This window comes from Physella acuta, unplaced genomic scaffold, assembly GCF_028476545.2.
Source record: "Physella acuta isolate Inbredline_101_S28 unplaced genomic scaffold, ASM2847654v3 ptg000503l, whole genome shotgun sequence".
Classification (NCBI taxonomy): domain Eukaryota; kingdom Metazoa; phylum Mollusca; class Gastropoda; family Physidae; genus Physella; species Physella acuta.
In genome coordinates, this window is record NW_026732022.1 from 263,204 (window position 1) to 278,957 (window position 15,754).

General features: G+C 32.8%; 1 protein-coding gene and 1 long non-coding RNA gene across 2 annotated transcripts; both read right to left on the minus strand.

Moving 5' to 3' along the window:
• Positions 1-6,237: 6,237 nt before the first annotated feature.
• LOC131944698 (uncharacterized) lies at positions 6,238-9,935 on the minus strand. The gene is made up of 7 exons (XM_059305490.1): positions 9,902-9,935; positions 9,528-9,665; positions 9,094-9,384; positions 8,858-9,039; positions 8,546-8,650; positions 8,247-8,301; positions 6,238-6,629 (listed from the first exon to the last, which is right to left on the minus strand). Exons 1-7 carry the CDS (start codon positions 9,933-9,935, stop codon positions 6,238-6,240), a joined length of 1,197 nt encoding a protein of 398 aa, XP_059161473.1.
• Positions 9,936-9,962: 27 nt separating this feature from the next.
• On the minus strand, positions 9,963-10,306 carry LOC131944707 (uncharacterized). Its single transcript, XR_009387067.1, has 2 exons — positions 10,206-10,306; positions 9,963-10,094 (listed from the first exon to the last, which is right to left on the minus strand). It is a non-coding gene; the product is annotated as an uncharacterized LOC131944707 (long non-coding RNA).
• Between the last annotated feature and the right edge of the window lie 5,448 nt (positions 10,307-15,754).

Consider the following 15,754-nt stretch of genomic DNA (forward strand, 5'->3'; position numbering starts at 1 on the left):
GGCCCGTTCTTTAGCTTAATTTCCTGTCATTTATCTTCTCGATAAATATAGAAAACATGTTAACTTAATGGTGTTATCATCCATTTGACACATGATATGACTTTATCAGTTATGTCTTCTGTGTGAAAGTGAGATCAAAACACGTTGAGTATATGCCAGCTGATCGTGTATGTCTAGGTGCCTGTGACCTACTATAGTTAGTACATCAGCCATTTACTAATTTATATAAACAATTGCGTCATTCTAGGTAAAAAGTTGCATTAAGGATTTGTAAAATTTCACAGGCACACTGTAAAAACAATTGTGTATTTAAAATGACTTAACACTATTTAGGATATTAAAATCCTGGTTTTCTCATCACATATGTTGTTCCAAATGTCTATATGCAGATCCTTAAATGTATAACTTTGATATTCTAATATACTACTTAATTTATTACATCTTAATAAGCAACACCTAGAAAACAAACACACCTTGATTTTATCAAAAAATGTTCCGATAATAAAATGGTTTATCAAACAATAACTATTGTCATTGATAATTTATACTCCGATATATGCATTGTAAAATTATTGTGTATATCTTTTTTATAAAAGAAATAAACCGGGAGTGATCTCCCCTAAACTTTCTCGAATATTCTAATATAACACTACCGGGGATGGCAACTCGGGATATAGACTTCTAGACATGATTTTTAATCCATTTTAAATACTCAATTTTTTAAGATAGAATACAATCTCGTAGAAAAAAGAAATGCACACCAAGTGAACGCTAAATAAAGATGTGCATAATAGTGCGCAATATTATTAGTACTTTATAAATTTACGTGCGTTTTTTGAGAAATCGGAAATAGCGTAAATAAGTACTTCCGGTCAACGGAAATTACTCAAAATTTGACAGAAGGTAGAGAATTAGATCTTTTACATATCAAATTTCATTTATCTGTCTGAAATAGTACTCAAGTTATAGGCTTTTGAAAAATTCAAAGTAGAAAAAGTACCACTTCCGGTTATCGGAAATCGCTCAAAAGTTGATACGGATCTACGATTTTGATAAAATACTTATGTATGAAATTTCATCAACCTAGCTGTAACGGTACTCAAGTTATCGTGTTTACACACGGACACACACACACACACACAAACAAACACACACACACAGACATACGAACAAGATTGCAAAATTATGTTTTTCCGTATCAGTGAGATGTAAAACGTCGAGATTTGCAAAAATCTCGATTTTTTTTTTGCACGATTACAAGACTTTCTTTATACTTCGTATATACGAGAAAGTAAAGAGTTACCTAATTGCTAAGATATTTTACTTATCTCTAAATAATGTTTTTTTTCCTAAAGGTAAATGATGATTAAAATGTGATGTCAAATTACATTGTCATCGGGTCTTGCATCGCAGCTACTCTCGACGTGTGCGATTGTTGCCTTTAAACTAAGTTATTAATTTCTTAACATTAACCATTTATAATTAAAAACTGCAGCAGTTTACCCCTCTTTGGTGTCGGCAGTGGCCAACCCCGTACCTAGCTCCTCCTGCCCCTACATTTAGCTACCCCCATGTCGCCAATAAAAGTATGTTAAAACAGCTAAGCGTATTACAAAATCATTTATCTACAGAATAATAACTTTCAGTCAGTCCCACACTATAAAGAAAAGTATAACAAACATTATTTTTTAAATCCTTGCAAATATTGAGGTTTTTCTATACGTCTAAAGAATTTTTGATTTATTTTTGAGTGTCAACGTTTGAAATATATTAGTAATCGATGTTAATTGATTTTAATCAGTGAAGTAATTTAATACTGTTGTTTGAACCATAAAGCTATAATAATTTTATCTTTACACCGTGTTATACTCGGCTACTTATGTATTTTTGGCTCGTTTGGGCCAGGTGTAACAATTATAAACAAATACAATCTACAACTAGAATCTGTATCCTAGGTGTATTTATCATCAAACACAAGAACACATTCGAGTAGGTACACAATGTTGACATCACACCACAAGCTTCACACACTGCCTAGTTCACGCAATTTTTCCCACTTTCAAGGGGATGCTACTCACACACACTCTCTCCCTGCCCATACATTTTCTTTTAGACATTCCACGTCACACACCGTATTTATCAACAACTAGGAAATCTACATTTATATTGTTTAACTGTTAGGAGGGTTACACCCACTTCTCTCCCGTTATATGCTATGCGCCCTATAACACGCTAAAACTGCATGCAGCCTTCTTTTATTTCTGGATTTTCTTCCATAGCCTTGTCCATAAGTACAAGGCAGCAGTTGATTCATTTATGAGTTTCCTCTGCTAGATGTTCAAAACTAACGTGGCTAACCTGGCATAGGGACTGAACTCGCGACTTTAGTGTCAGCAATAATCAGCTCTTTTACCTGAACACGGGGATAAAGACGTGGCGGTGTGACATCATTGGAACATTAGACATGGCGTCGTTAAATATTATTGTGTTTGGTATAGTATTCATTTATAATTAAAATTGACGTATGCAATTGAGAATTGAATATTAATAATATTTTGCATCCCATATTTAAATAAAACAGACCATTAAGATGCATGTTTGCAACTAGACTCCACTAGACCCATGGGTATTCTATACTAATGTAGACAGATCCATGCTACTTCAATGTTTTTAAACATTTTGCTGTGGTCAGTTCTGCTATGTTATTTGTCTTTATTGAGATCTGTGGCGAACAAATGTACATGTTATCGTCAATCATCTTCTTAACCGCCATGAGAGATGTTTGATGTGTGAAACCATGTAAGCTACAGTGCTTTGTTTTTTATAAAAGAAAAGACAAAATGAAATCAAGCTGGGGTAGGTTTGTTTAATTTAACGTAACATTTATTTCTCTACTAAACCCTAACCCAACAGACTGAACTAAACCTTTTTAAAGCCCTAATCAAACCCAGATTCTATCCCCACACACAATATATTTCCTTGTTCCGTATACCTGCCTAATGTTTTTTACTTTTATTAAGCTTGTGCAACACCAGGCGGTGCTGTATGTATAATTTATATAAATCAATGGACAGAGTCAAGGTATTAGTTAATTAACGGTTGTGTTACGGACAACACAGCTCAACTATATGTCTCTTAGTAACAGGGTAGCTTGTCCAAAATGCAAATTATATATATATATATATATATATGTATATATATATATATATATATATATATATATATATATATATAAAGCAATGTATGTGTGTGTGTCTGTGTGTGTCTGTGTGTGTGTCCGTTATGCATTACCACACCTCTTATCACGTCGCCGTGAAACTTTGGGAAGTTGTGGAGAATATTCCTGGGGAGGTTTCTGCGAAAAAAAAATGTAAAATTCGCAGGGGTGGCGCACCGGCAGGGGGCGATTTGTTTTTCTCTTTTTACGGTATATAAAAATAAAAGTCGATTTTGGTTTGACAGCGTTCACCCGATAGCCACGAGACTTTTAGGAGTTGATTAGAACACTCTAGGGAAGGGTTCTGTACAAAAATCATTTTTAATTTCGCAAGGGCGGCGCTACGGTAGGGTACGATTTTTTTCTACATACGGTTTTAAAAAATTTCGGTTTCACACCGTTCATCCGTGTACCATGAAACTTTGGGGAGATGATTAGATCACTCAATGGTAGGGTTCTGCAAAAATATATTGTTTAATATTGCAAGGGCGGCACCCCTGGGGGGGGGGGGAGCAATTTCTTTTTTCTCTATACACGGTATATAAAAAATAAAACTCGGTTGCGGTTCATCCAAGTGCCATAAAACTTTAGGGAGTAGATGAGAATACTCCCGAGAATATTTCTGCGAAAAACAAAACTAAAGTTTCTTTTGGGCGGCGCCATATAGGGTACAATTTTCGTCAATACACGGTTTGGCGCCCAGAGTTTTAGAGCGACTATGTTGGCACTTGGCATCTGTTAATCGAGCGTCCTGCATATATACTACTATATTCAGCGGCAAAACTACAACAGGCAGAATATTTCTGCGAAAAAGAAAACTAAAGTTTCTTATGGGCGGCGCCATGTAGGGTACAATTTTCGTCAATACACGGTTTGGCGCCCAGAGTTTTAAAGCGACTAAGTTGGCACTTGGCATCCGTTAATCGAGCGTCCTGCATAGCGAGTAAGGGGTACTACTATATTCAGCGATAAAACTACAACAGGCTTCTTAAAAATAACCTTGTAACGCGAGGAAATCCTGTACAGTTTCGTCACCTTGCGAAAGATGAAAAAATAACTTTTTGAGTATGAGGAGCCTACTGTAGAGTTTCGTCACTTTGCGAATGATGCAATAAGCATCTATTATTAGACAATTGAGTCAGAAATTGAGATCGTGCATTTAATAATAGACCATAAGTAACGCTAGCATATTGCATCAGTCACACTGATATTTAAAACACGTCAAATAATTTTTTTACGTGTTAAAGAAAAAAAATCCTGTTCATTTGTGTCACTTTAGCGAATGACGAAATCTGCATCATTATTAACAGGATGCTATTTGGCCGATGGCGCCTGTTAGCTTTAAGGAGCCAGGGGTCGTACGCCGCGCCTATGCGGTAGTGTAATCGGGGGGGGTGGGGGCCCTGAGAGCGCCCCTATACGTCTCTGACACAGAGGAGGTCACCGAAGTGTGTTCCACCATATTATTTCGGTGAGTGATTAATGACACTCAAGGTTTTCATGCGGTAGTGTAGGTAAACCCGTGTCCTGATATTTATGATCCAAGAACAGGCATTGTTTACATTTAAATGACTCATTTTTAGAAAAGAAGGTCACGCGTCTAAGAACATATAATTATAATTGATAACGCGGTGATTAAATCCTAATATATTTCGTCAAACTTTCTTCTATCCCCGCGGCAACGCGCGGGGGTCGGGTACGCTAGTATATATATATATATATATATATATATATATATATATATATATATATATATATATATATATATATATATTTGTATGGTCTATTATTGTGTGTGTGTTTGTTTAGGTAGGTGTTAATTTACATACAATGTAACTGAATAAAATCACAAGAGTTGTTTTTGTATAGAGAATAACTGTAATTTATTTATTTTTTTTACCTCGAAACAAAATACCAGTTACTGGCAGTGTCTTTCAAAATATTTACATATGCATAACGTGGATAATTTTTTTAAATATATCTGACACATATTTAAGTGAACTTATTCCAGCTTCTGATTGTTTAAATAGTTCATTTAGTTTGCCTCGAAAATGTGGATTACAATTTCCTGTTTTACACACAAGAAACTAGGTTTTATGTTTAACAAATAATATAGTACACATAGGCTACAGTTGTTATGCATCAAAACAAAAGATATTTAAAAATAGATTTATCTGATATATTCTCGTGGTTATTGAATTAGTTGGAACTGTGTAATGTTGTCTAAAAAAACCAGGAGTAATCTCCCCTAAACTTTCTCGAATATCCTTATATAACACTACGTCGGATGGCAACTCGGAATATAGACATGATTTTTAGTTACTTAAACTTTTAAAAATAGAATAGAATCTCGTAGAAAAAAGAATTGCGCGCCAAGTGAACGCCAAATAAAGATGTGCATAATAGTGCACAATATCATTAGTACTTTATAAATGAACATGCGTTTTTGAGAAATCAGAAATAGCGCTAACTACTACTTCCGTTCAATCGAAATCACTCAAATTTGACAGAAGGTATAGAAGTAGATCTTTTACTGACATGTGAAATTTCGTTTATCCATCTAAAAAAGTACTCAAGTTGTAAGCTTTTGAAAATTCAACGTAGAAAAATTACCACTTCCGGTTATCGGAAATCGCTCAAAAGTTGATACGGATCTACGATTTTGACAAAATACGTATATATGAAATTATTTTATCAACCTAGCTGTGACGGTACTCAAGTTATCGTGTTTACACATACACACAGACACACACACACACACCGAGACACACAGACATACAGACACAATTGCAAAATTATGTTTTTTGCGTATCAGTGAGGTATAAAACATCGATTTTTGCACGATTACAAGACTTTCTCTATAGGCCTACACCGTATATACGAGAAAATAAAAAACAATATATAAACATACTTTCGTAGACATGTACTCTAAACATAGCAAAATTTTAGCAAGTGTTTAACATGGTTGTTTTATGTTTTTTTTTGAGAATTCACCATCCACCATGTTTTGTGTTGTACTTCTATAAACTAACGATAGAAAAACTACTGAGGTAGGATAACGTGGCGCCTTGATCGGCGTGAGACACTTCAAGGTAAAGTTCTTGACCTTTCTTCATGTCAACAATCACTGACCCAGCTGCGCTAGTGTAGGCATATTTCACTTCTATAGACATACACCACCTGCCTCGAACCATCACGTTAACTACAATATAATTATCTTTACTTTTATTTAGAGTTACACAGACAAGATATAAACCATCATGTGGTGATACAAATTTTCCTGTTGTTTGATTAAAATGTTGACCGTTATATTCACGTACTTCACTAAATGTTGAAATAATTGATCCAGCACTGACAGGTGTGCGATCATCAAGCTCCACATGACAAGCATATCTGTTACATACACGTGACTCTGTTGTTTAGAAAACATATGTATGATTTACATGTTCAATTTCACGAATGGTTTCATCCATGTATGACGTCCACAAAAATTTGGAATTTTAACAATTTTTTATTTTTATTGAAGATGCTGTAAACTGAACATTTTAATGGTATTTGTGGCTGTCTAGTTATTAACGAATATTTGGGTTAGAGTTAATTAAGCATAGCAACGTGACGTCATTATATTACTCTAACACAACTTAACGATACACATGTTTCCATAACAAACCCCCTCCCCCCCTTTAGTCCTAGTCGCGCTGACAGTGAGCCCTACACACCTGATCAAGCATGCATATTTTGATCCATAATATGCGCATTATTAGTTTCTGTTACTAACACTTAACAAAAACTCATCATGTCTTTTGAGTGTTGTTAAAAATGAAAGTAAAAATGGCAAACCCTAATCAAACAATTTTTTTTTCAAAAAAATGAATTTTGTATAATAATCCATAAAATTTACATAATTTTGTCTAAGACCTACAAATTGAAACACTAGACCACTAGTTTAGTACGGTCCTCAGTTTTAGTGGTGTTAGTTTATCGTGTCCTACGTATTGAAACTACGAGTGTAGAAATTCAATTAATACCTCCCAAATGGTACAATTAAGGTTATATGCGTTATATTATAATCATTCAGTCCGTATAGTTTAATTATATAAGGCTAATTTATCGTAACAAGAATCTCTAGAACTATATTTATTATGTTGTACTTTTGAAACTCAAATAAAACGATTGAAAAAATTAGCACCATAAACCTATTCTATAGCTCATTTCATGTTACAATAAATTAATTTTATACTAAGATGTTACAAATATAATAATTATCTTTGTCTTTCAGTTATTATTTTATTTTAGATTTAATTCCTGGTTCGTATGGGACTCCGTCTTTATATTAGACAAATAAAAGGATGATGTGACGATAATTGAATTTATTTTATTTTAAACTACAGCTGTGTAATGTTTTGCTGTACTAGGGTAGACCGCTGTAGGTCGACCCCCGACATACCAGGTGGTGTAATGTACCAGGTGAGGAAACAAACACCTGACGGAAACCCACGGGTCTAGAGACTGGCACTATGGGTGAGTGAAATGTTCCATTCTTTATCACGTTATGGTCTGTCTGGCTAACGAACATCACGTTATGGTCTGTCTGGCTAACGAACATCACATTATGGTCTGTCTGGCAAACGAACATCACATTATGGTCTGTTTGGCTAACGAACATCACGTTATGGTCTGTCTGGCTAACGAACATCACGTTATGGTCTGTCTGGCTAACGAACATCACGTTATGGTCTGTCTGGCTAACGAACATCACGTTATGGTCTGTCTGGCTACTTAACTTTGTTTAACAAGTGGTTATGTCCGTGTAATAGAAAGGCAGAGAGTGAAAGATTTAGATAAAATGTAAGAGATTTAGGGTTGAATATTGAGCAAAGTAATGAAACGTATAAAACGATTACTGACTGGTAACTATTGAGATTTATATGACAGATTTTACTTTTTTTACATTTAAACGAGAAAAATCAAAAGGTAGATTTGCATTCAATCACAATAGTTATATTAATGTTTTTAAAAGCAAACTTACCTATGAGAGGAAAATCGTTGGACAACTTTGAAATAGTATTTTCAAGTTGATCCAGCTAAATTAAAATAAATAAAAAAAAGTATCAAATATCTAAACAGGCTATTACGTATGAATGGTCCACGGTTACCATAGATTATGACAACTTATAAGAAAAGATAATGATTAAATGTATATTGTTATTTAATTATTAAAGTTATTTCTTAGTAAATACTATATAGTCTAATAACAGACATTTATTAAGTAATGTAGGAATTATTAATGTTGTAGATTATTTTTTTTTACAATCATTACAAACACACCTTATTAATTCTTTCTTTCCTAGTTTCCAAGTTCTGGTTAAAGATTTGAATCAGTTTGTCAATGGGCATCAATCTTTGTTGTAGGAGTTTGTACATTACACTGTGCTAAAGACGGACGATCACAGTTGAAGATTTATACATTTAACTATTTTTATTGTACATTAATATTCACATAAAATAACCATTAAAATGAATGGGATGATTATAGTGAAAGTTAATTAACTGCCTTTTAATTAAGTATTTGAAGTAAATTAACTGGAGCAGCGTAAGAATATAATTGTGTCCAAAATACGTGTCAATTTAAAAGATTACCTTTGAATGCAATTTTTCAAATCGGGTTGATGTTTTGTCCAAGATTTTATTATTTTCATCTTGTAAAATAACAATCAAATCAGAAAGTCTTTTAATTTCTTGTGTAATACTGCCTGTTTTGTCTGTGTGATCTTGTATCTCTTTATTTATTTTGTTTAATTTGTTTTCATATTCTTTTAAATCTAGAGAAAGTTTATCTAGTGTTTTGTTTGACTTGGTTTCGTTTTCTTTTAAACTTTCAAATTCTTTATTCAGTTCCTTTACTTTGTTATCTTGTTCACTCATTTGTTTTCTGAGGTTTTTAAAATTCTGTTTTTGTTTTTTAGTCAGTTGTTCAATGTTTACCCCCATGTCACTCTGTTCTGTTACAAAGTTGTCTCTCCATTGTTTTATTTCTGATATGTCATCTGTAGACTTGTCATTGGCGTCTTGTAAAGAAGATATGGCTGTCTCTATCTGCTCAAGTCGACTGACGTCTTGTAGAGAAGATATGGCTGTCTCTATCTGCTCAAGTCGACTCAATATTTCTGTTGCATAATAATATAAAGTTAATCGAAACATTAATTATATTGTATTCATTCTTAAATGCGTGTTCTTTGAAGGAATATTTTTAAAGATACAATTATATGTTCAAGGTTTTTTTTTCAAATTCGTTAAAAATAGATTCTACCGTCTGTTTGTTGCACTTGTTTAGTGACTTGATATGTTGATACAGCTCGGTCACATTTTTCTGTTGCTGTAGTTTGTGGTGTAGCCTGACAGAAAGATGGCGTTGCTGCATCGACATCTAAAGTATCTTTATTTTCACCTGTTATAAAAGAATATTATAATCTAAAACTTTAGTATTCCACTTTTCAGTAATGGTTTACTTCTCGTTTATTAATAACATGTTATTGTATTGAATACATATTTACTTGTGTAAGCGGATGATTGCAGCAGACATTTGATTTTATATAATAAGTTATAACGCATGCAAATAACTTAGAATGTAGTAGACTCTGATAGATTGTTAAACAATAAATTATGAGCTCTACTTGTTCCCACTGTAGATGATCAAGTACATAAATGTTGTAAACATTTTACTTATTTTATTGTTGTCTAATCATTTACTTATAATGTGTAACGCTGCACCCAACATAGCCGTGGTCGCTGAATCAAGTTCCTGGCAAAGCTCGCTGTAGGTGATAGACGGGTTGTCATTTTTATCTTCTATCCAAATCTTGCTTTTTTCTACTGCCTGATTAGATAGAGCAAATACATATTTTTAGCAATGGAGTACATGTTATTCCATTCTATATGTTGTTATAAGTAGGCCTACAGAATATTTTTTTTTAAATTCATCGCTTACGTTTTGCATAATCCCAATGACAGGTTCTATAAGTTGTATCAAATCTTCCAAATATTTCTTGAATTCTGTAACATGTCTGAGCTGAATTCTGGAGCGCATTTTACTAGTACACTGTCGAGATTTGTTTCATTTATTCTATACAGAAACATTAGTGCGAAATTTAGCCAAGGTATCATAGTGACAGAAAGTGAAATATATAAAAATGATAAATAATTAGAACACATATATCTAGGTAATTAGCACGTTATGTCATTTAAGATATAAATATATATATATATATATATATATATATATATATATATATATATATATATATATATATATATATATATATATATATATATATATATATATATTGTTTATACTGTTATTAAGTATGTAGTGTCTTATTTTTGGTAAGTAAGAGATCTGCATTTAGACTCAAAGCAGCATTGTTTTTTTTGTGTGAATTAAATAAACTACGACTCAAATATCCATATAACACAAATTATATTTGAAATAATACTTACAATTAAAAAACATATATATAAATTTTGTTAAAAGTTAATTTTCAAGCAGTAAATTAAACAATTTTCTGTTGATTTCTAGACAGAATTTTATACTGTTAACACAGATAATATCGGGATTTCCCGTTAGGCTGTTTCAATTTCACTAGCAGCAGTCCACAGAAATCTGGAAAAAACAAATACAAAATGTACAGCCATTAAACGGACAACACGTAAAAGAACTATTGGTAAGCTTAACGTTGGCTTGCACACAAAATACATAATTTACTGCAGTAACTGGTATCACTTACAATCTGTATAAATATTAAAACTATTTTTCAGCAAGAATTTTATCTAAATGTTTTTTTTAATTAAAAACATTGCCGCACATTGTTCGCCGTAAGAAATGATAAGCGAACATAGATTTTTAAAAAAGTGATTGCACTGTTATCAGCATTAACCAATGCACTGCTTGAGTTTTAATTATGAAATTACCTGAAATAATTTCAGGTAATTTCATAATTTTTTGTGCTGCTTTACACGATAGCACTTCTATTGTTCTCTAGCTTCCCCAATATTGTCAATATATTTTTACATCTTTACTATTGTACGTTTTTTAATAAATCAGCTTATAATTTAATAATTTTAGGCATAAAAATGTGTGCTGTGTTAGTCCAGAAGCATTATATAGATTATTTTAAACACTTGTCATAGCTATACACATTTTTTAATCAGATGACTCAGCACCACTCACCCGAGACACTTTTCAGATTTTTGCTCGAACAGTTTGATGCATTGATTAGTCGGTTACAGATTAACTTGAATGATTACACGTTACAGGTAAGATAAATGGATAAATGTGTAACATAATTGCAACGTAGTAAATAACATATACATATATATATGTAAGCGCTACATGTCATTTGTGCAGATATAATGGAAAGCTATGCAGTGAACTACTGTCCCAGTTAGGTCATACATACATTAAAATAATATTACAGCGACTGGTTTCCTTTACTACGTCAATCTTATTTCATTTTTACTAAAAATATAACACAGGTTTTTCCTGCATTCAGTTTTATTTCATGTACAACAGTTTGATGACCCATTTTAGCAAAAAATACTTTACTGTTTCACAAAACGACTTAAGTACATGTCGAAGGTTAGGGAAATTAAACAATATCAACCTTTAGACTATAACTTGGTAGACAACATAAGAATTCAAATTAGTATATGTTTTTAAATTTATTGTTTGGTCGTTTGGTTTTATGCGCTGTCAGTATGAGATTTTGTGTCTAACCTTAATGATTTAACTATAACTTAATTTGCCAAATTACGAGATCCATATAGTTTAATGTAAACAAAATTAAAAGTAAAGTGTACATTGATATGTTCAATACACTTATTCTTAATGTTTGAAACCTAGAATAACTTGGGGGTGGGCTGGGGTGGATAAAAAAGAGCGAGGTGAGTGCAAAAAACCGTCCTTCACGAGATGGTATCTTGTTACAGTTTAAATATGTGTTTAGGTCATCACTTTTGTAGTCATATGTATTTAAGTATCGGTATCCCATTTGGTAGTCTAAATATGTGTGTAGGTCATCACTTTTGTAGTCATATGTATTTAAGTATCGGTATCCCATTTGGTAGTCTAAATATGTGTGTAGGTCATCACTTTTGTAGTCATATGTATTTAAGTATCGGTATCCCATTTGGTAGTCTAAATATGTGTGTAGGTTATCACTTTTGCAATCATATGTATTTAAGTATCGGTATCCCATTTGGAGTCACATGTGTTTAGAATAACTTTAAGGTGCCAGTTTATAAGCTACATGCAGATGTTACTTTAAAATCAACATGTATTTAGCCTATTTGTTACTTACAGGCAGATGTTACTTTAAAATGAACATTTATTTAGCCTATTTGTTACTTACAGGCAGATGTTACTTTAAAATGAACATGTACTTAGCCTATTTGTTACTTACAGGCAGATGTTACTTTAAAATGAACATGTACTTAGCCTATTTGTTACTTACAGGCAGATGTTACTTTAAAATGAACATGTACTTAGCCTATTTGTTACTTACAGGCAGATGTTACTTTAAAATGAACAGTTATTTAGACTATCTATTACTTACATGTAGAGTACATCCCCACCACAAAGTCATTTAAGTCATTTTGTCACACAGGTACGTCACATTTACATATAATTTTTTTGTTTTAATACACAATAATCTAAATCGAACTCGTGTGAGTTATAAACGTGTTTCAGATTTGACTGAAAAGTATAGAGAAAGCTATAGTTTCTCTTTATATGATGAAACAAAAGACTAAAGATGACATATAAGAAAAAAAACAACGGAGAGACAACTTTGTACCCGAAAATAGCAACAGGACATCAAGAATTGAACAACTCAGCAGAAGCAGAACTTCTATGGGTCTTCTCCGTGATCTCCTCGGCCGGCCAACTTTTTTGCCGTGTCGATTGAAATCCATAGCTTTCTTTGCAATACTAGGGTCCTCCCTTCTCAGGATACATCTCATCCATCCCCATTTATGGACTTTAATGGCAAAACAAAAACATGTTGTATAAAAAATATTAAAACATTAATACGAATTTAAAGCAATTAACTGGTTTTACTAATGTATTTTTATTGGATACAAGCCGACTTGAGCTTACTTAAGGGATGCATTTACAGTTTTGACTTTTAGGCAAAAATTTGGATCACTTTAATTCACTTAGTACTTTTACTTTTAATGCTACACTTTATCTTTAATCATGATAAAACTTTATTAAAATTCACTAAACATATTAGAACTTACCGCTACTTAATAGTTAAACATTTATTCCGTTTAGTATTTCTGACTACCACTTCCGTAGAGTTTTTTGCTGCGTTTTTCATACTTTCATTTACAGTCGTTTAAAACAATACGGAGGTTTCGGAGGTTTTTTATTTAGTTGCGTTCAGAGTTTTAACGAGAGCGGTACAAAACTAATTGTTTTAAATAATGCTAGTGGGTTCAAAGAAAACATCAACACAACACATGAATAAGGGACGTAGCAAATACAATAATCTAAGGCGTCTGAAATAACTCGATACGTTCCTTTGAAAACATTTTTCTATTTATATTTATCAATTCAAGTCTTGCAGCTTTTAACGCAAAATGTGTTGGTCATATATTGTTAAACATATTATATAATTTAAAACGTACACCTACTGTTTTATTTGTAGTTAAACTTCATTTCTCTCATGTACTTCATTTCAAGAGACCATAGCTGACATGTACCTCACTTTACTCCAGAATGAATGACATATATTTCAATTCACTAGACCTTAGATGACATGTACATAACTTCAGCAGTCACTTAATGACATGTACTTTACTTCGCCTGACAATAGATGACATATAATATACAATAGCAGACATTTCATGACATGTACCTCACTTCACCAGGCAGTAGATGACATATACCTCACTTCACCAGGCAATATATGACATGTACCTCACTTCACCAGACAATAGATGACATGTAGCCAACCTCATTTCATAAGACTGAACATACCATATCGAAGGATTATTGTAGCAAAGTCTTGATATTATTTCATTTTGTGGTGTAAAATTATTGAAAGTATATGATTTCTGTTGTTAGAATATTTTTTTTCTGCACATGAAGGATTTATAATAAATAGGTTGGTATCGTTATATAAGTATTTTCGTTTATTTTTCTTCAGTCTTTTGTTTATGCGTGCCATATCCTACAACAAATAGCGTATGTTTGGAAAAAAAGCCCTGTTGAATACAAGCTTGTAAATATATACACGTTTGATGTTATTGGTTATGAAATTCAAGTTATTGTAACTTACATCACATAACACACAAGCCAAAATCTAAACATATCAGTACCATGTTTACGCATAAAAATGTAATATGCCTCAAAATGTTGGCACATTTACTAGCGAGCAGAACTGTTTTCAAGAACGTTTATAACTGAAATCCTTTAGCAGCGTGCAATTGATGTTTTCGAGTGCACGAATACGTGTGCTTGTACGTATGTGTTCATGTGTGTGTGTGTTTGTGTGTTTGTACATTCGTGCGATCATACGTATGAGTACTTGTATTCACGTGTGAGGAAATCAACAACATTACACACAAGTCCTAGTTTAGCTCACAAAGACGTTTGGGCAGACGTCATTCATGTTGACTTTATGATTACAAACCTGGAAATCTAATAAACAATTGCACACATATTAGAAAGTTTTGTAGACACATAGCCTTTAGTAAATACGTGGGTTGATGGGCCTCACATACAACTTTTGATCTCTTACGTGTGACCTGATGAAACCACTTCATTAATTACATTAATTTCTGCCTGTTTAATGAACATATAACGACTGATTAGGCTTAAACTTAAAATTAGCTCTCATGTGACTAATGCAGTACAAGGGGCTAGTGTGCATATCAGGGAGAGAAAAATATATAACAAGCTCAGTTAAATTCATAGTTGTAGGACATGTTCATCCAGTTAAAGTGAGGTAAATGTCATTCTCTGTCTTGTGGAGTTGGGTTATCTCATTAATGGTCAGGTAAAGATGTAAATGTTTCCTTAACCGTCACGAGAGGTAATGTGTGTTGTGACACTTCATGTAAACTGTCGTCGTTAGCTTTCGTGTAGAAAATTTCTTTAAAAACTTGAAATGTGTAAAAACATACTTGAGTGTAGCTGTGTTTAATCAAGCATAGCCACCACCTCATCTACTAAACCCTAACTCAACCCTAACCACTACTTATTACTAATCAAACCCAGAGCCCCCGTTACTCTAGGTCTGTATTTTAAACTAGTAAAACATTTTCAAGCCGCACTATTTCAATAACCTAATGTAAAGATGATATGCGATGTTATTTTCTACAAGCCATTTATTTCTTATGTTTATTAAGCTTGTGTAACACTTGCGATGAGGTTTATATAATTTAGATTTGGCAATGGACTGCGAAGAACGTAACTCAGTTATTTGTCTCTGCATATCAAGGTAATATGTCTAGCCTGCATAATGTGTATGTATG